The sequence below is a fragment of the Lampetra fluviatilis genome, chromosome 2 (assembly GCF_964198595.1).
Source record: "Lampetra fluviatilis chromosome 2, kcLamFluv1.1, whole genome shotgun sequence".
NCBI classification, from domain to species: domain Eukaryota; kingdom Metazoa; phylum Chordata; class Hyperoartia; order Petromyzontiformes; family Petromyzontidae; genus Lampetra; species Lampetra fluviatilis.
The window spans coordinates 5,188,351-5,209,392 of NC_136276.1; the positions used below are offsets into that span (position 1 = coordinate 5,188,351).

A 21,042-nucleotide genomic window follows, 5' to 3' on the forward strand; every position below is an offset into this window, starting at 1 on the left:
CCTGCTGGACAAGGGCCTCCCCATGGTGTGCCAGCCACATAATTCACCACGCTTTGTCAGTGCCGCTTGGTGAAGACAGAAAGTACAATGCATTTTGCTGTTTGCTGCCAACCATGTAGCTGATATAGACTTATGTCCTGTTTGTGCATGGTGATGACCGTTTCAAAATCAACACGTTTGGGCACATTCTGGATCATTTGGTGAAAGGCAAGGGTATATGGTGTCGTCTATATGGTGTCAACATAGAAAACAGCATGATGCCACAATGTGGTGGAATTTACTAAATGTACATGTATGGTGAACTTCTTTCGCACTGTACGTAGCCAACCGTGAGAATCGGTGTGGGAGTAACTCGTCACAAAAGTTGTTTTCACAGATGCAGTATAGTTTATTTCCACAAGTACAGAGTTTATACATTACTCTGCATAACCATACCGAATATTTAAAGTTCCCTTCAATTGCTGAACAATGACCTGCACAAAAACTGCACAGCATTGGCAGTGATGTGGTATACAGTTTACACAATGCCACTTTCTCATGAAGTCATGTCCACCCAATTTGTGGATAAATAAAATAGCCAGGTAAAAATATGTTCAGCTTGCAAGTTGGTCCAAAACATGGCTTTGATATTACCCAAGTGCTGACCGGTTTTAATTTGAACATTGCAATGTAAAGGCATGTTCTATAAATACATAACTAAAAAGGCACTTTTAACAAATACAAATTTCGATTCGCCTGTCTTTGCACTACTCGGCTGTCGATTGCTTGAGGTAGGCGATGAGGTCTTTCCTCTCGGCCTCCTTCTTGATGCCGGCGAAGATCATCTTGGTGCCGGGGATATACTTCTTTGGGTTCTCCAGGTAAATTAAGAGCGTGTCCTCATTCCACACAATTCCTGGAACAAGAAGAGAGTACACTTTACATTTCAGTAATGCCATATTTTCAACAGCCACGATCAATCCACTGTTTGATGAAGACATTTCCAAGCTATCGCCATCTCTCAGGACCGTGCAATGCAATAAAGTCCATCTACACACGGGCTGATGTCATCGTTCCATCAACTTGGTGGACGATCTCTTGGGCACATGGATTGAAAAACATGCAGGTTAAAGACATCGTGACTTTGAATAATTGCGCTTGAGGACAAGTCACTAAAAGGGATGATACTGAATCGCCAAATGGAAACACTATATTAACGTCTTCTTGGTTCTTTCGGTAAAGTCACGTAGAAGGGAAGTAATAAAATAATAAAAATAAAACATAATAAAACAATTCTCACGACGTTTCGGCCACAACGCAAGCAGCCATCCTCAGGCGAAGAATGAAACACCCCAAGCTTGGAGCGTATATTTAAGCTGGGTTAGAGGGGGGGGAGGTGGGAAGAAGAGCGCCTAAACAAAATAATTTGCATATCAAGAGGAATTCAGCATATGGAAAATGCGTAGGAGGTGGGCGGGGGGGGTTCCAAATCAATACTATGCCCGTGCATTATGCAGGATTAGCAGCATCAAAGGGGGGGGGGGAAGGGGGGGAGCATTAACAAAGGAAAGGAATGTTAATAGTATGTAGCTGTAGTTACTAAACAACCACGTAAAAAACTACAGTATAAACTGCATGACAAACTAAAGTATAAACTACATAGCATCATCAGTAAACTTACTATACTCTACAATAAGCTGAGTTACTAACAGTAAGTAATACATGAAAAAATTCTACGTTGTAAAAAATTATATAATATGCTTCCATCTAAACTTTATTCTCTTACATCACACGCGTCTATACCGTACTATATACTTCCATAGGCAAAACCAACATTAAATTACATACTGTATTGCTATAAACCACCCTATACCTTATACATTTTTAATATAACACTATGTATTATTCTACCCACCCTAATGTGTATCAAAATGGTTTATTACGTCCTTCCAGTGATTGCTAAGCCAGAATCCATCTTCTCGGTTAAAATTGTCTCTGTGTTTGTAAATGTGGATCGCCTCATGTACGAATCTCTCATGATAGCCAGATGGCTTGCAGAGAACCTCTGTCTTGGAGAAGTCAATGTCATGTGAGCCCACTGAGTTGTAACAGTGATCTGCCACGGCTGAGGTGTTTGTCCTACAGTGTTTCAGGTCAGCTTTATGTTCACGGATGCGGTCCGAGACATGTCGTTTGGTTTCCCCAATGTAACTGCTACCACAGAGGCAACTTAGTTTGTAGACACCAGGGTACTGTATGTCTGGAACCACATCTTTTACAGACGGTACCAGATCACGGATTTTATGTACTGTGTTGAATCGGACCTGGATCTTGTGTTTAATCAGGATTTTGGAGATCTTTTTTGTGACCCCAGCAATGTAGGGTAAGGTGATGGTCTTGAAAGGCTCCTCAACAGGATCCTTCTTGGTGGTTGGAGTGATGGCTTTGCGGATTGTGTAGTCGGAGTAACCATTAGCCTTAAGAGCTTGGCGTACGTGTTTGAGTTCACTGGAAATGTGTTCATGGTCGGAGATGCATTGGGCTCTATGATATAGAGTCTTGATGAGGGAATTCTTCTGGGATGGATGGTGGTGGGAATCCGGTTTTAGATAAGCATCCGTGTGGGTGGCTTTCCTGTAGACAGAGTGGCTCATTGAACCATCAGGTCTCCTTTTGATTAGGACATCCAAAAAGGGTAGCTTGCCATCATTTTCGACTTCCATGGTGAATCTGATGGCTGGGTGTATGGAATTGATATGGTCGAGAAATTGGTCTAGAGCAGGCCGGCCATGTGGCCAGATGACAAAAGTGTCGTCTACGTACCTCTTCCATAAGGTCGGGCGTAGAGTGGCAGTCTGGATGGCGTCCGTCTCAAATTTCTCCATGAAGATGTTGGCTACAACCGGAGATAAGGGGGAGCCCATTGGGGTGCCCTCAATTTGCTTGTAGAAGGTTCCATTCCAGGTGAAGTATGTATTGGTTAAGCAGTGTCTCACCAGGGGGGGTACCCCAGCATTCAGTCCTTGATGAACCAAGTCTTCAATGATTGCGATGGTGTCAGGCACAGGCACCTTGGTGAACAAGGAAACCACATCAAAACTGACAAGCAGGTCGTCTGGGGACAGGGCAATCCCCTTGATTGTTGATACCAGGTCAGTAGAGTTTAGTACTGCAGAGGTGGTTTTTCCAGTGAAAGGCCGTAGGATTTCGGACAAAAAACGAGCCAGTTTGTAAGTCGGGGAGTTGATAGTAGAGACAATGGGACGAAGAGGTGTATCTTCTTTATGTATCTTTGGCAAGCCGTACAATCTTGGTGGCCTGGCTGCAGAAGGTTTCAACGAGAACTGTTTGGTCTGATCAATTAATGCGGTTGAAGCAGAAATGATGTTGTTGGTTTTGGAGACGAGGCTGTTGGTGGGGTCTCTTTTTATTTTTGTATAGCTGCCATCGGTGAGTAGTTCTTGAATTTTGTTGTTGTATTCTATTTTGTCCATGATGACAGTGGCATTGCCTTTGTCGGCTGAGAGGATGATAATGTCATCCCTCTTTTTTAATTGAGCTAATTCAAAACGCTCATCTTTGCTGATGTTGCTAGCTGGCATCTTAGCGTTTTTGAGGGTTACAGAGATTTCCGATCTTGCTACGTCTGCAGCGATGTGACTCAAGCCCTTGAGAGCTACATCTACTCGAGCAATTATATCATTAACTGGTATGTGTCTAGGTGTGACTGCAAAGTTTAGTCCTTTAGCTAAAACGGATTTCAAACCTTCAGAAATAGGACTGTTACTGCGATTAATTACGACTTTGTTAACATCTAGCTTTTCAATGTGTGGGTCCGGTTTCTTGTTTGAGAGGCGGTTGAATTTGCAGTCACACCTAGACACATACCAGTTAATGATATAATTGCTCGAGTAGATGTAGCTCTCAAGGGCTTGAGTCACATCGCTGCAGACGTAGCAAGATCGGAAATCTCTGTAACCCTCAAAAACGCTAAGATGCCAGCTAGCAACATCAGCAAAGATGAGCGTTTTGAATTAGCTCAATTAAAAAAGAGGGATGACATTGTCATCCTCTCAGCCGACAAAGGCAATGCCACTGTCATCATGGACAAAATAGAATACAACAACAAAATTCAAGAACTACTCACCGATGGCAGCTATACAAAAATAAAAAGAGACCCCACCAACAGCCTCGTCTCCAAAACCAACAACATCATTTCTGCTTCAACCGCATTAATTGATCAGACCAAACAGTTCTCGTTGAAACCTTCTGCAGCCAGGCCACCAAGATTGTACGGCTTGCCAAAGATACATAAAGAAGATACACCTCTTCGTCCCATTGTCTCTACTATCAACTCCCCGACTTACAAACTGGCTCGTTTTTTGTCCGAAATCCTACGGCCTTTCACTGGAAAAACCACCTCTGCAGTACTAAACTCTACTGACCTGGTATCAACAATCAAGGGGATTGCCCTGTCCCCAGACGACCTGCTTGTCAGTTTTGATGTGGTTTCCTTGTTCACCAAGGTGCCTGTGCCTGACACCATCGCAATCATTGAAGACTTGGTTCATCAAGGACTGAATGCTGGGGTACCCCCCCTGGTGAGACACTGCTTAACCAATACATACTTCACCTGGAATGGAACCTTCTACAAGCAAATTGAGGGCACCCCAATGGGCTCCCCCTTATCTCCGGTTGTAGCCAACATCTTCATGGAGAAATTTGAGACGGACGCCATCCAGACTGCCACTCTACGCCCGACCTTATGGAAGAGGTACGTAGACGACACTTTTGTCATCTGGCCACATGGCCGGCCTGCTCTAGACCAATTTCTCGACCATATCAATTCCATACACCCAGCCATCAGATTCACCATGGAAGTCGAAAATGATGGCAAGCTACCCTTTTTGGATGTCCTAATCAAAAGGAGACCTGATGGTTAATGAGCCACTCTGTCTACAGGAAAGCCACCCACACGGATGCTTATCTAAAACCGGATTCCCACCACCATCCATCCCAGAAGAATTCCCTCATCAAGACTCTATATCATAGAGCCCAATGCATCTCCGACCATGAACACATTTCCAGTGAACTCAAACACGTACGCCAAGCTCTTAAGGCTAATGGTTACTCCGACTACACAATCCGCAAAGCCATCACTCCAACCACCAAGAAGGATCCTGTTGAGGAGCCTTTCAAGACCATCACCTTACCCTACATTGCTGGGGTCACAAAAAAGATCTCCAAAATCCTGATTAAACACAAGATCCAGGTCCGATTCAACACAGTACATAAAATCCGTGATCTGGTACCGTCTGTAAAAGATGTGGTTCCAGACATACAGTACCCTGGTGTCTACAAACTAAGTTGCCTCTGTGGTAGCAGTTACATTGGGGAAACCAAACGACATGTCTCGGACCGCATCCGTGAACATAAAGCTGACCTGAAACACTGTAGGACAAACACCTCAGCCGTGGCAGATCACTGTTACAACTCAGTGGGCTCACATGACATTGACTTCTCCAAGACAGAGGTTCTCTGCAAGCCATCTGGCTATCATGAGAGATTCGTACATGAGGCGATCCACATTTACAAACACAGAGACAATTTTAACCGAGAAGATGGATTCTGGCTTAGCAATCACTGGAAGGACGTAATAAACCATTTTGATACACATTAGGGTGGGTAGAATAATACATAGTGTTATATTAAAAATGTATAAGGTATAGGGTGGTTTATAGCAATACAGTATGTAATTTAATGTTGGTTTTGCCTATGGAAGTATATAGTACGGTATAGACGCGTGTGATGTAAGAGAATAAAGTTTAGATGGAAGCATATTATATAATTTTTTACAACGTAGAATTTTTTCATGTATTACTTACTGTTAGTAACTCAGCTTATTGTAGAGTATAGTAAGTTTACTGATGATGCTATGTAGTTTATACTTTAGTTTGTCATGCAGTTTATACTGTAGTTTTTTACGTGGTTGTTTAGTAACTACAGCTACATACTATTAACATTCCTTTCCTTTGTTAATGCTCCCCCCCTTCCCCCCCCCCCTTTGATGCTGCTAATCCTGCATAATGCACGGGCATAGTATTGATTTGGAACCCCCCCCCGCCCACCTCCTACGCATTTTCCATATGCTGAATTCCTCTTGATATGCAAATTATTTTGTTTAGGCGCTCTTCTTCCCACCTCCCCCCCCTCTAACCCAGCTTAAATATACGCTCCAAGCTTGGGGTGTTTCATTCTTCGCCTGAGGATGGCTGCTTGCGTTGTGGCCGAAACGTCGTGAGAATTGTTTTATTATGTTTTATTTTTATTATTTTATTACTTCCCTTCTACGTGACTTTACCGAAAGAACCAAGAAGATGAATCCCTGCAGTCACGAAAGCTTTAAATCGAAACTATATTAACGGTCACGTCATGGCATAAGGTCCATTTTATTTTTAAATTTAGAGCATTTGTAGTGGTGATACGCGCTGGGTGTATATGTCGTGTGCCAGCGCGTATGTACGGGTGTGTGTGTGTGGTGACGCGCGCTGACGGGGAGGAGCAGGCGTCAGTGCGCGGGTGGGGGTAGTGCTGCTGATTGGCTGTGTGCCGGTGACGCGCCCAGAGGGAGTGATCGGGTAGCAGCGCGGTGTGATTGGTCGGGGAGTGGAAACACGCGCTGAGCGGAACCGGATCGTAGGGATAGCGCGTGGGGATTGGGTAACTGAGGAGCGGTGCCGACGTTGAGGTCCGCATCCGCTCCGTCTCCCGGGAAGAAGGGGTATATAAGGTGATGCACAGAGGAGCAGGGGGGAGGGGAACCATCTAAGAATGAAGACGAAGGTGCAGAGATAGAGCCCGGAGAGGAGAGTAATGGAGAGTAGAGGAGAGTAAGGTATAAGTGTGTAGCCAGCGAGAGAGAACGGTCTACACGAGCTGAGTAATGTATAGTGTGTAGCCAGCGAGAGAGAACGGTCTACACGAGCTGAGTAATGTATAGTGTGTAGCCAGCGAGAGAGAACGGTCTACACGAGCTGAGTAATGTATAGTGTGTAGCCAGCGAGAGAGAACGGTCTACACGAGCCGAGTATGCATACGGTGTAGCCAGCGAGAGAGGAAGGTCTACACGAGCCGAGTATGCATACGGTGTAGCCAGAGAGAGAGATGCAAAGTCTACACGAGGCGAGTGGAGAGTGTAGCAGAGGCGCAGAGTCTACACGAGGCGAGAGAGGAGTGTAGCCGAGGCGCGGAGTCTACACGAGGCACAGAGAGCCGGCAGCACAGAATCCAGAGTCAAGAGAAGCGCATTGTGAAGAAGAGAGGCCACGCGTTGTATTGTTACAAGTCAAGATTTAATAAAAGAAGTGTGTTCCCGTCAAGGAGTTTCCTGCCGTCATTTTCCAATACTTCATCTGGCGTCAGAAGTGAAACGGGCTTCCAAGTATGGAGACGAGGAAGACCCGTAGGACCCACGGGATTGACCGCGAGGAAGACCTGGACGACTCGGGGCCGCTGGTGGCGGGGGGTGAGGAAGAGGACTTGCCCACGCTGCAGGGTCCGTCGACGGCGCCGGCCGAGCGACCGGGGACAGACGCCGGGCTTCGTGAGGCGCACTCCCGACTGGCGGAGCTGCTGCTCGCCGCCGCGTCCATCTTGGCGGAGATCAGCTCGTCGGGAGGAGCGGGGACGGTGGGGGACATTTTACAAGGTCGCCCCGCAGTTTCCCGCCAAAACGAATGGGGGATTCCCGCCATTGCGCCTGGGCCTACTTTTGGCGGGAACGGCGAGCGCCACGTGGTGGTGGGTTCCCAAGCGCGCGCATCGACGTCATCAGCGCGCGAGGGGGTCCGCCATCTTACGTCTGCTGCTGGAGCCGCCATCTTAGACACCGACGGACAGGCGGAGAGGAACCACGAGGCGGATGACTTCATTTTTCAGCAGCGCCTGCCCACGTTGTCAGCCTTCAAGGCGGAAGGCGGAGACTGGGGCCAATTTCAGCGAAGGTTTTTGGCGCATCAAGAGATGTCAGCGTGGTCCGATGCTACGGCGTTGCGGGCATTGCCCGCCATGCTGGACGACGATGCGCTCGCGGCCTTCAGGGCTGCACGGAAGTCGGACCGCTCCACGCTGAAGGATGCGCTGGGTTTGTTGGCCAGGGTCTACGGGCCTCCCTCTACGTGCCGCCATCAGTTCTACGCAAGACGGAAAGCGGCCACGGAGACCGCGCTGGCCTATCGCACGGCGTTGCTGGCTCTTGCTGATGCTGCGTTCCCTCGGATGGACGAGGAGGGCCAAGACGCGATGGTTTTGGAGCAGCTGCTCAAGTTGGCGCAGGACCTGGGGGTCCCTATCAACACAGCTGACGAGATTGATATTTCTTCTTTGAGAGTCGCCACGAGTATTCAAGCGCACGAGGCCCTGCAACGGAAGCAAGGCGTTGGTTGCAACGCTGCTGTCGTCGCAGCCCCGGGTTTGGTGGTCGCCGAACCCCAAGTCGTCAGCCCACGAGAGGAGGCGTTCGCCACGGGACGACCAGGGGACTGGAGGCCGGGGGCCCGGTCGCCTCTGCGATCGGGCCGAAAGTCGGAGCAACCAAGATCTACTCCGACCCTCGTCACGTGCTATAACTGCGGCCTCCGGGGCCACGTGGCGTCCGGGTGCCGCGCTCCGCGGCAGCGCGCCATGGGAGCTCGGCTGGACGACGACCGAGAGCCCAAGTCATCTCTACAATCCCCGGCAAGTCGCGGCACCTCACACGCTCGGCCTGTTTATTCGGCACACATGGGACGCCGCGTTGCGGCGGAGGAGGGCCGGTTAAGGTTCGGGGATTCGGTTCGGCGAGGGGGGTTCGGCCGGGACCAGGGAGACATTGAATGGGCGGAATTGGGGCATAGAATTGTGGCTGCTTCGGCGGGTTCGTCCGTTGTTACGGGATCTATTGATGGGGTTGAGATTAGGGTGTTAGTGGACACGGGGGCATCGGCAACTATTATATCGGACCTCATTTATAATATTCTTCCGGTCCAATGTCGTCCGCTGTGAGGGGGATGATGGGTTGGTTGCGCAGGTGGGCTCGAGCCCCGCGCGGAACGTTGAGCCAAGGGAAGACCTTGAGTGGGTCCATTCGTTATGTGCCGCCTCGGACGATTTGTCGGCGGCGCAGTTGGGTGCGCTGCGCGAGTTGCTCATTGAATTCTCTGATGTATTCAGTAAACATAAGTATGACATTGGGTGCACGGATTTGTTGCACCATCACATTGAAACGGGCGATGCGGCGCCGGTCAGGCTAAATCCCTTCCGACTGAGTCCCGTGGAGAAGGAACATGTTCAGTCGGCTGTTAACGATATGCTAGAAGCCGATATTATTTTGCCCTCCTCTAGCCCGTGGGGAGCGCCTATTGTGCTGGTTAAGAAGCAGGACGGGTCCCTGCGATTCTGCGTTGATTTCCGTCGCCTGAATAAGATCTCTGTGGCTGACGCGTATCCGCTCCCCAGGATGGATGAGTCCCTCGATGCATTGTCTGGTGCGCGATATTTTTCGACTCTTGATTTGTTATCGGGGTTTTGGCAGTTGCCGCTCGACGAAGAGTCGAAACCTAAGACAGCATTTCGGACTCCAGGGGGGCTGTTCCAGTTTAACCGGTTACCCATGGGACTTCACTCCTCTCCAGCGACGTTTCAGCGACTTATGGAGCTGGTTTTGTCGGGCTTGCAGTGGGATACATGCTTGATTTATATGGACGATGTCATTGTTTTCAGTAAAACGTTTGAGGAACACCTCCGGCGATTGAGAGGGGTGTTCTTGCGAATGCGATCGGCTAAGTTGAAATTTAAACCGGCCAAATGTCACCTCCTTCGTAGGTCCGTTAGATACTTGGGTCACATTGTCGATTCTTCGGGGATCTCCACCGATCCCGCGAAGACGGATTGTGTCGGTTCGTGGCCGACACCTACGTCCGTTTCCGACGTGCGTAGTTTCATCGGGTTTGCTTCTTATTATCGGCGGTTCGTTGAGCACTTCGCCACTATTGCAAAACCCTTGCACGCTCTAACGGCGAAGGGAGTGAAGTTCAAATGGGGACCGGAGGAGGAGGCCGCGTTTCGCTCCCTCCGGGACGCCTTGGTGGGTGCCCCACCCTTGTGTTATCCCGATTTTGCCAGTCCCTTTTTGCTGGACACGGATGCTAGCAACACGGGCATTGGGGGGGTGCTATCCCAAGTCGTTGGGGGTGTCGAAAGAGTTGTCGCCTACGGTAGTAGGGTGTTGTCTCCGGCGGAGCAGCGCTACTGTGTCACCCGTCGCGAGCTGCTTGCCATTGTTTTTTTTGTGCAGCAGTTTAGGCCATATCTTTATGGTCGTCACTTTACAGTCAGAACGGACCACGCGGCGCTACAGTATTCATTGAGGGTCGCCCAGCCCTCGGGCCAGTTGTCGCGTTGGTTGGAAGTCCTCCAGGACTATCAGTTTACGACTACGTACCGTAAGGGGTTGCGACACACGAATGCCGATTGCTTGTCGCGGTTGTTGCCTTGTGATGAATGCGCGTGTTTGTCGGGATCGGCGCGCTGTAAACCGACGCTTGCGGGGGAGATGGGGGCACTGGCTGCGACAGCGGGCGCACCGATCGGGGATGATTCCACTGCCTCTCAGGGTCGGGACTCGCTGCTCTCGCTGTCGCTCAGCGAATGGGGCCGCCTCCAGATGGCGGACAGCTCGCTGCTAGCATTGCGCCGCAAGGTTGGGGGTCCCGAGGGGGACCAGGAGCGTACCGGCTCCTATGTACTTGAGCGGGGCGTGTTATTGAAATGGGACAGTTTGTCCCGGCGGAACGCACTCGTGGTGCCTTCCGCTGTGAGGGGGAGGGTTGTCTTGGCGGCACACGAACGCCTCTTGCACTTGGGAGTTAACAAGACGCTTGCCCTGCTTCAGCGTGACTATTACTGGCCGGGAATGGGAAGTGATGTGGTGCATATTCTGAAGGGGTGCGTTGAGTGCGCCAGGCGTAAACCACCGGCCGTGGCAGCTAATCCACCGCTGCAATCTATTCAGGTCTCGCGTACCAACGAGCTCGTTGCACTCGATATTTTGGGGCCCTTCCCAGTCACGCCGAGAGGGAATAAATATTTGTTAGTGGGGGTCGAATACTTTACCCGATGGCCTATGGCGTGGCCTCTCGCTAACCAGTCGGCAGCGGCTGTGACGGATGCCTTCGTCCAGGGCTATGTCCTGGACAAGGGGGCTCCCGAACGCCTGCTGACCGACCAAGGTAAAAATTTTTCGAGTAAATTGTTGCAAGAGGTGTGCGATCTGTTGGGTACCAAGAAGGTGCGTACCTCCCCGTACCACCCGCAGACTGACGGGATGGTGGAGAGACTCCACAAAACCTTGACTTCCATGCTGTGCCAGCAGGTGTGCGAGGCACATGTAGATTGGGACCTGCAGGTCCCGGGAGTCCTTGCCGCGTATAGAATGGCCCCCCATGCAGCTACGGGGTTTTCCCCATTCTATTTGATGTACGGTCGGGAAGCTGACCCGCCAATAGAAACGCAACTTGGCCTGTCCGCTCCACGAACTAATTCTAATTTGGCAGAACATATTAAGTTTAATATTCACAAGCTGACAGAGGCGAGGGAGGCCGCGCGGCTTAATTCGCGGGCTCGCCAAATTGCTAATGAACGGTTGCGGGCACGGAAGGTGTCCATGCACGAATGGAAACCAGGTGACAGGGCCTGGCTGCATTGCCCTCAGGCACCCTTGGCTACGTCGCCTAAATTGTTGAGACCGTGGAGGGGACCCGTGGAGGTCGTGCGCGTTGCACGGCCCCAGTGCGTTCAGATAAAGTGGGGAAAGCGCCGGTGGTACGTTCACCCCTCCCGACTGAAACCGTTCTCGCCTCCATATGGCCTCCCCTTGTGTCGTGATGGCCGGGCGTGTGACGTGACCGGCGACCCAGAGGGGGAAATGTCTCTGCCTGATCCACACGTATTTTCGCCTGATCTGCTCCCAGGTGTCTCGGAACTGACAGCTGCCGATCACCGGCGGCCGGATCTCCGCGGCGGGGCCGGCCCTTTCAGGCCCGTTCCGCGCCGTCTGGAGCAGCCGGAACCGCCGGACGGTCGTCAGTGTCCCGCCCCATACGATGGACCAGCCAGACGGACTCGCGCCAGGTCGTGCTACTTTGCATGACCTGCCTCGTGAGGAGTCGGGGCAGTTGGAGCGCCTCGTCACTGCGTGTAGTCGCAGGGACGTGGGGCGCGTTCGTTTCGAATTTGCTCGTATCGTGTTATTGTTGACTTTTCGGGTTCATTGTCAATCTGTACATAGTTATTCTTGTTGTTGTTGTTGTTGTGTTATGTTACGGGGCACACTCGGGGGGTTACGGGGTTTTTTTTGTTGGTTGTCGTTTTATCGTCGCGGTTGGTTGTTGTTAGCAGCCGGGCCGGCTGCGAGCTATGTGGGAGGGGGTGATGTAGTGGTGATACGCGCTGGGTGTATATGTCGTGTGCCAGCGCGTATGTACGGGTGTGTGTGTGTGGTGACGCGCGCTGACGGGGAGGAGCAGGCGTCAGTGCGCGGGTGGGGGTAGTGCTGCTGATTGGCTGTGTGCCGGTGACGCGCCCAGAGGGAGTGATCGGGTAGCAGCGCGGTGTGATTGGTCGGGGAGTGGAAACACGCGCTGAGCGGAACCGGATCGTAGGGATAGCGCGTGGGGATTGGGTAACTGAGGAGCGGTGCCGACGTTGAGGTCCGCATCCGCTCCGTCTCCCGGGAAGAAGGGGTATATAAGGTGATGCACAGAGGAGCAGGGGGGAGGGGAACCATCTAAGAATGAAGACGAAGGTGCAGAGATAGAGCCCGGAGAGGAGAGTAATGGAGAGTAGAGGAGAGTAAGGTATAAGTGTGTAGCCAGCGAGAGAGAACGGTCTACACGAGCTGAGTAATGTATAGTGTGTAGCCAGCGAGAGAGAACGGTCTACACGAGCTGAGTAATGTATAGTGTGTAGCCAGCGAGAGAGAACGGTCTACACGAGCTGAGTAATGTATAGTGTGTAGCCAGCGAGAGAGAACGGTCTACACGAGCCGAGTATGCATACGGTGTAGCCAGCGAGAGAGGAAGGTCTACACGAGCCGAGTATGCATACGGTGTAGCCAGAGAGAGAGATGCAAAGTCTACACGAGGCGAGTGGAGAGTGTAGCAGAGGCGCAGAGTCTACACGAGGCGAGAGAGGAGTGTAGCCGAGGCGCGGAGTCTACACGAGGCACAGAGAGCCGGCAGCACAGAATCCAGAGTCAAGAGAAGCGCATTGTGAAGAAGAGAGGCCACGCGTTGTATTGTTACAAGTCAAGATTTAATAAAAGAAGTGTGTTCCCGTCAAGGAGTTTCCTGCCGTCATTTTCCAATACTTCACATTTATTGAACAAAAAACGCAGTGCAATGTGGTGTGTCAATTCATTACAGTCAATCCAGTGTCATCAATGTGGGATAGGGCTACACAAGTGTTATGTCAGCATTTTCCTTGAGGAAAATAGACTTGTATGTGTAGCCTAGTGTATAGCTAAAAGAAAGGAATGCAATAAAGCATGGGACGATGTTTTTTTTTATAAATGCCAACACCTTGCAAACACTCCACGTTATTACGTGTATATATATGTTGTGGGTATAAAACTTTGCGGAGACCGTCTTCCGGAGGCAACGCGTGTATTCCAATAAACCCAGTAACAATAACTGTAACACGAAGGAGTACGGCCCCTTCACCCGCTATCCTAAGGGAGGTACAGCCTCCCTTCTAGCGTGCCCTATTGACTCGGGACTATGCTCTCGAGGGTCCTCTGCTAAGGAACCTAGGGGAGGTTAGGCTGACCCAACCTAGCCAGGGTGTTTGATCTCACCACTGGTCCGCTAGAACCCGGCTCTGACAAGAGCCTCGGTTGAGGGTCCCAGGGTGCTAGTCTTTGGACGTCTTCAGGTCTTGAGTGGACGAACACTGCCGGTCCAGTTGAGAGGACAGGCTTTTATACAAAAGCTGGAGCTTACCCCGCCCCTAGCCACTCCTCCCCTCTCGAACCTTCCAGAGGGTTCTGGAAGGGTCCGCAATGAACCGTTAGCCCCCAACCCTTGGGGGTCTGGGGTCTCCACCTCTGGTCACGTGATACCCAGGGGGGGTTGCCTGAGGTTAACCGCCACACCCCGTTAAACCTCCCGGCTGCCCCCTATCGGCCTATGAGTGTGGTGGAAAGTTAAATAACATACAGCGCCCTGGCAACCGCGCTGCATATACAAAGCATTAAAATATATTAAAGCAGGGATGGGGAATGTTTTCCTTACCAAGGGCTGAATATAACTTTTAAATACCTTCAGCAGGCCACATTAAAACACACCTTAGTGTTATGCAATAATAACTGAAAAATAATTAAGGCCCGAGTTGGGTAATCAAATGCACTAAAAATATAAACTGTTGACAAGTCAAAAATATTCCCAGTTAGTACCAAATTCGTGCATCCCAGATGCTTGCAGAGACAGACATCGTTATGTGGCCTTTCCAAAGTGCTAGGCCTTGTGTGGCCGTGGGATGTATCAAATGAAGTTGCGAGTCACCTCTGGCCCATGGGCCATGGGTTCTTCAGATCAGTTGGAAGATAGTGTCCTACTTATACGTTTCATTTAAGGAGTATTTTGCCTTACCCTTGTCCCTGTTGGCGTCCGTGTAGGAGAAGCCTGGGGCCTGGCCGGTCTGGCGTCCAAACATCCCTGAAAGGTTGGGGCCAGTCTTGTGCTTGCCGCCCTTCTCCACAGAGTGGCACTGGCTGCACTTCTGTACGAACACCTTCTTGCCCTTCTCCACGTCACCCATTGCCTTTTGACCCTGGAGTGTGAGAGAAGAGACACGTTCACATCATCATCATCCTTGTTTATTACTTGATATCGAAGCAAGTATAAAAACGAGATCCCAAGCACCAACGGAACTGAGCGCAAATGAACAGAGCACCGTGCGAGCAGCATGCATAAACCTAGAATTGAAAAAACCAATAGAAATGAATAAGCTACAGTGTATAGTTAACCAACAACAATTATTTTATAGTTATTCTTGGTTCTTTAGGTAAAGGCAAGTAGAAGGGAAATAATAAAATAATATAAATATAAAACAATACAAATTCTCACGACGTTTCGACTGCAACACAACGCAATCATCAATCATTATTATTTCCCTTCTACGTGACTTTACTGAAAGAACCAAGAATATTAATCCCTGCAGTCACGAAAGCTTTAAATCAAAATATTGTATGGTTAACAAAAAACTTAATACATTTGTCCATGCCACTGCCTTAAGAGAAAAAATATATAGGCGATGGCCCTTCATAGCACAGAAATGTGTCGCCTTATATATATGTTTTTCATTTTAAGGCAGTGTTATTGATGAATGTAAAGTTTGTAGTGTATTGTGCTTGTGCACCAATGTCAATGCAGCATCACCAAATAATGTTTATTGTACATTGACACCATATGTTTAAGATATACTAAGTACATTACACAGGGACAATACACATAGCATGAGTATCAGATGTGGGAAACCATAGCTACTCTTGCGTGTAACTGCAATTTAGTGGTTGTTATAAATACTGATAAATGATTATGCTTTTACAGAAGCATATTGAAATATCATCAGTTAGACTCTTGATTAAATACTCTTTTCACGTAATAAAATGTAACATTTAAGAGACACGTTTACCCAAATGACCTTTAAGACAAGCAACTGCTCTTAAAGAACTGGATAAAACAAGGAAGTTACCAGTACAAAACACACTCACAACCTGGTATAGCCAGTTCAGGGCCTGCCCTCTACAGCATTGAGGCTCCGATTGTAAACCATAGGTCATGCTGAATACAGTATACAGTGCCGTGGTAGACTGGGGATGTACAATTCGGGGACGGGATTCAAGACTCGTTTGTTTTACATTGTGGTGATGTATGTTGAACTTCTTTCGCACCGTATGTAGCCAACCGTGCTAACCGGACTAAAAACAAAAAAGTAGAAAGAAACGAGTTTATCTCGATTTAAAAGTGCATAGCTACAGTAGCGAAGATATAAGAAGCGAAACCATTTATATTCTCACACATTCAATTTGATGTCTGCATCATGAGCGTAAGAATGTATATTACTTGATGAATGTCCGCATCATTACACCCCCAGCAGTACACCATAAACCTCACAACTATTGAATGTATGCCAATCACACATTAAGGTAATTGGCAAATTGTCAAATAGTTATTCTGTGGCTATCATCCATAATAGAGGTTTATTATTTGGCTATCATTTAGCAGCCCCAACAACTGCTGGTTTTACCAACGAATGTCTGGCTAATGTTGACCCATGATCCTGGGGTAGTACAATGTCATAATAAAAAACTTTGACTTCATCAAAATGCGTACTACTGCCAGGGTATATCTTTTAGTACCACAGTGCACTCATACGTCTGTTATCGTGCTTTGATTAAGAAGCAGTTCTTAAGAAATGAGTTTTCAATCTCGAAATGTAGCGCAAAGTTCAACTGAACACGTGGTACATACGGTGCTGGTGTTGGCTTACAAAATCAGTCTCTCAGTTCAAATGAGCAGTGGGACGGTAGTATACGCTGCACAATACAACACAGTATTCCACTTTTATTCATATACCCGAAAGAAGTTCTTGTGCCGACGATACACTACAATAGTCATACTCCCGTTCAATACAGGAAAAGACATCTGGACAAAGCTTAAAGTTCAGTGTTGTAATTGTACCACACTTGAAATATAACTGGACTTGCCATATGAATGTGTAATTTCCAACATTGATTAAGGGGCTATTCAGGGAGATAAGTGCCACCCCAATCCGTACTTCCGCAGGGAGACACGGGCTTTGTAATACGTAAAATGACAAAGGTGTAGGTTTTACATCTCCACGGTGCCTTTCACATGGGGGTTCACCTTCCATCACCTTGCTGGGTCAGATATAACTTCACCATTGATGTTAGCCGTGGCCGGGCATCGACTTTGGGTTCAAAGCACGACACCACAGCTCCACTCCAATACGCGACAATGACACCCAAAGTCAAGATCCTGAAGCTTAGACTCTGTCCCCTCATCAACTTCAGCGCAATCTAAAACAATTATTTTTTATTTGACTAGATAAGGCCCATTGAGCTATATACTGGAGCTCAAAAGATAGCCCAATCAAGTGGCTTATCACGTGGAAATGTATGACAGCCAAATACTCTAAACGCATGTGGAGGAAAAAACCGGAGGACCCGGAGAAAAAAATGACGCGACCACGGGGAGAGAGACATGCAGACTCCAAATATACAGCAGCAGGCGTCATGGTTCGGGATCGAAACAACGACCTCCTGTATATCAGGCGAGGTAGTTAACATCTCGCCACCGTGGCGCCCCTTTTATTTTTTTCTCACACCGACCAGGTGACAGGTACACACTGCCCACCTTTCAGTTCATCATTTACAACACAGCACAGAAAGGCATTTCAATAAGCATGAGATGGAAAACTTGCGGGTAAAGTCTGTCCTCCGGTCAAGTGTATTTTTAATGTTGTCCTTTGAATATACAATCACAGCTGTTTGTCAATACACTGCTACATGAGGGTTTTTACGTGGGTCATCTGACCATACTTCACCAGGCTCGTCAGTTTGGTGAACAGTGGGGCCCAGGACCGGTTCTTGATGTGGCACCGATATTCGCTTGTGCCCAGGAATCAAACTTAGGGCGGGGGGGCAGGTTTAGTGGGCAGTAGGCTAACCACTGCGCCACCGCTCCCCCACCTTTCCAAATTCAGTGTCACAGTTCTTAATGCGTGGGAGAAATTCAGTTGTGCAATGAGTTTGGTAATTAGCCACGGGGGCCCATAAAGGCGATTACCGTACTTGCAGCAGCAGCAGAGGGCAGTGTAAAAAAGCAATTGTTTTACTGCACAGTACTTTATATGCTCCGGCATCTATATCACCCCGCCTTCACAGACCCCCACTGACCAGCGTGGTGCAGCATCGCAAAATAACCTCCACGTTCCGCAGATTGTGGGAGAGGTGCCCCCCATACAGCAATGGATTGATTCAGGGGTGTTTTACGGCTATCGAGGGGCCACAGCATTAGCACACAAGTCCCCCTAACCCCATCTTAATATGTGAGTGAGTGAGTGGGTATGTTCCAACCACATCTCACCCACGTAAAATTGGGCGCGCCTGACATTCTACACGTACACCACGACACCCAGCCCACACGAGCTCATCACTTTTTTTCTTCTTGGAAGACCAGGTCTTCACCTGAGGACGGCTGCTTGCGTTGTGGCCGAAACGTCGTGAGAATTATTTTATTATGTTTTATTTTTATTATTTTATTACTTCCCTTCTACGTGACTTTACCGAAAGAACCAAGAAGATGAATCCCTGCAGTCACGAAAGCTTTAAATAGAGCTCAACACTGTTTCCCACACTAGCCATTGCCATGTCACCATCGAGTCTATCGCTGGAGTACAAGGGTTGATGCATTTAAAGACTTCCCACCGGCGTCTGATGACCCCCTATCCTCTCGCCAGCCGATTGAATAATGGCGTTGAAGCGATGGTTCTCTATCTTACAGAGGAGTCATAGGAAGATGTCTAGAGCATTGACGTTAGTGGAAGAACGACTCCTCTCCTTACGAACTTTTAGAGATACGAACATATCTGTCCGTATGTCCAGTTGCCTGTTACGACCGAAAGTCGTAAGTTCAAACGCCGCGCAATAGATGGTTGAGGTGGCATCTGCATCTGCAGAACATGAAGGACCAGTGGCATCTACAGCAGACTTTGCAACTTCTAAAGCCATTCCCCGTGTTCAGTGGACATGTTCAGAATCGACAGATCTCTGGAACCCAACTCATTCGTAAGTAGAGGAGTCCCTGTACAATGTTTCCTCTATTATGTACTTGTTTACATGCCAACGTTGATCCAACGTTGGTTCAACGTTGTCGCATGCTTTACTTAGTTCTTCCTATAATTACAGTGGGATACTCTATCTACAAATGGATCACCTCACACATCCGTTGAGTATTTATTTTTGTATTACTATCGTCACGTTGCTTACCCAATCTCCGAGTTAAAAGACTATTCGGGAAAGTAAGACAAGCCCCAAACGTATTACCGGCGTAAATACAATTATACAAATGCTCTTTCTCACACACACATACCGGATTATAAGACGCATCAACAAGACCACCCGGGTAATAGTGCGTCTTATAACCTGGAGCACACGGGGAATATCAGCATCGTCTAGACCAGGGGTGAGCATCCAAAATAACAAGTGGAGCCCCTTTTTTTAATCGAATTCGTTCAAAGAAACAACTCAATATTTAGTGAGCCGCAATGCCATGTGCATACGAGACGGTGTGGGTTCTCAATACAACAACAAAAACCACACCAGGAAGGGGGGTCCTTAAAGAGCCGTCGGCTGCCAAAAACCCCCCCCCTTGGTCTGAGTCTCTTAAAGAGCCTGCCAATGTCAAGCCTCAAAGACACCGCGTACTCACCCTGAATGCCCGGCAGGTGCGTTGTTAGCCCGGACGAGTTAGCCCAGGTGAAGAGTCCAGACGCCACACACGCAAGGTAACCTCTGAAGATGTCCTCTGGTGCGACCTCTTATAACCCGTGGACTGAACCAACTCGGCGGCGGGCGGAACGCCGACAGCTCCAGCGACATTAACAACAACAAACAAACACAAAAACTCCCCCTCCATAGCCTCACATCGGCTACGGGAGTTGACGTGAGGCTCTTTTACTCCGCGGCGCGTGTTGTTATGGCCTGTAATCGATCTGAAGTGTAAAGCACAGAGTCGTTACCATCACTGCCTACGCCTACATCCCCCCCCCCCCCCTAAGAGCGAGGCGCACGTGGACTCTCCCATGGTGATATCCCCGGTATGCCTTGTACGGTCATTTTGACCGCGTGGCTCGAACCGGTTCGGCTGTTAAAGCCACGCGCGTGAACCATGCAGAGAACTCTCGTGCACACGGGGCTTGGCGAACCACAACCCCCCTAAAACACCAAGACCACCCACCCACTGTGGCCTTTCACACATCATTATCGGGGGGGCACGGTGTTGTGAGCGAACACCTATTTAAGCCACGGGGTGATTTGGACAGCACCACGCCCACGTGCCGATGTCGTTGGAAAACCGCGCCAGGTATTCCCATTTAAGATTCAAGAGCCGAATGGCTCACAGGGCTATACCAAATAAATGAAACTAAAGGGTTGAGTTGATCAAGAGCAGACTCAATCAGGATCGATTCATACATTCGCTTGATGTTGGCCGTGGCCCGGTAATTGAACTCGGGTGTCCGTGATAGTAGCGCAGTGTTTGCTAACCCACGAGCCTTAAAGAACCGATCCGTTCTGTGTGAATACAATTCACACACACACGTGCTTAATAGAGTAAGTACTGTTGAGCCATCCAATTATCACACGCACGCGTCTGCATTAAGGAATCGATTTGAACGTGCAAGCAGATTGGAATGTCCATCGGAGAGGGTGCGTTTTTGTGTGCACGCTGCGCTACGAACCCGGCGACGCGAGATTGAATCTCGCTCACGGCCGACACCAGCGACGATTATCTGAACCGGTCCTGGGCATCCCCTAGGTCGACTCAGCCTCAAATGAGTACCTGGTGCGGTGTGTAAAATAAACGCTACTGGGGAGACAAAGGCGGCCGGGCGTGGTGTTGGCCACCCACCCCCTCGTGTGCCGTGCCGGCCTTCGTAGGTGCTCGCTAACAGCACTTGCCCCCTACAGTCTGTTACAGGGGGGGGGGGGTCTTTGTCTGTGTGCCAGCGAGCACAAATATGAATTGTAAGAGTGACGCTGCAGTTTGCACGCCACTTGGAGGGACGTGCAGCACGCGACCACGTGCTGTGGAGGTGACGTCGGGAACGCGGCTTCGCCGCTCGTGATCACGTAGGCAAAACGCGCAGGCTGTCGTCGGTTGAGGCTGTCGCAAACAGCCACAGGCCAGCCAATTTCATCGTAGCGGGAATCACACGGCTCGG

General features: G+C 49.2%; 1 protein-coding gene across 1 annotated transcript; it reads right to left on the minus strand.

The window, feature by feature from the left end:
• Positions 1–430: 430 nt before the first annotated feature.
• LOC144940249 (cytochrome c-like) lies at positions 431–19,610 on the minus strand. Its single transcript, XM_078866766.1, has 3 exons — positions 19,530–19,610; positions 14,664–14,844; positions 431–895 (listed from the first exon to the last, which is right to left on the minus strand). Exons 2-3 carry the CDS (start codon positions 14,830–14,832, stop codon positions 747–749), a joined length of 318 nt encoding a protein of 105 aa, XP_078722892.1. The 5' UTR covers positions 14,833–14,844; positions 19,530–19,610; the 3' UTR covers positions 431–746.
• Between the last annotated feature and the right edge of the window lie 1,432 nt (positions 19,611–21,042).

What these genes read in the sequence shown, in the direction of transcription:
- LOC144940249 (XM_078866766.1), bottom strand. Translation starts at nt 14,832, where the DNA reads ATGGGTGACGTGGAGAAGGGCAAGAAGGTGTTCGTACAGAAGTGCAGC. An exon ending in GGACGCCAACAGGGACAAGG is followed by an intron (nt 896 to 14,663) that starts GTAAGGCAAAAT and finishes TTCTTGTTCCAG; the next exon opens with GAATTGTGTGGAATGAGGAC.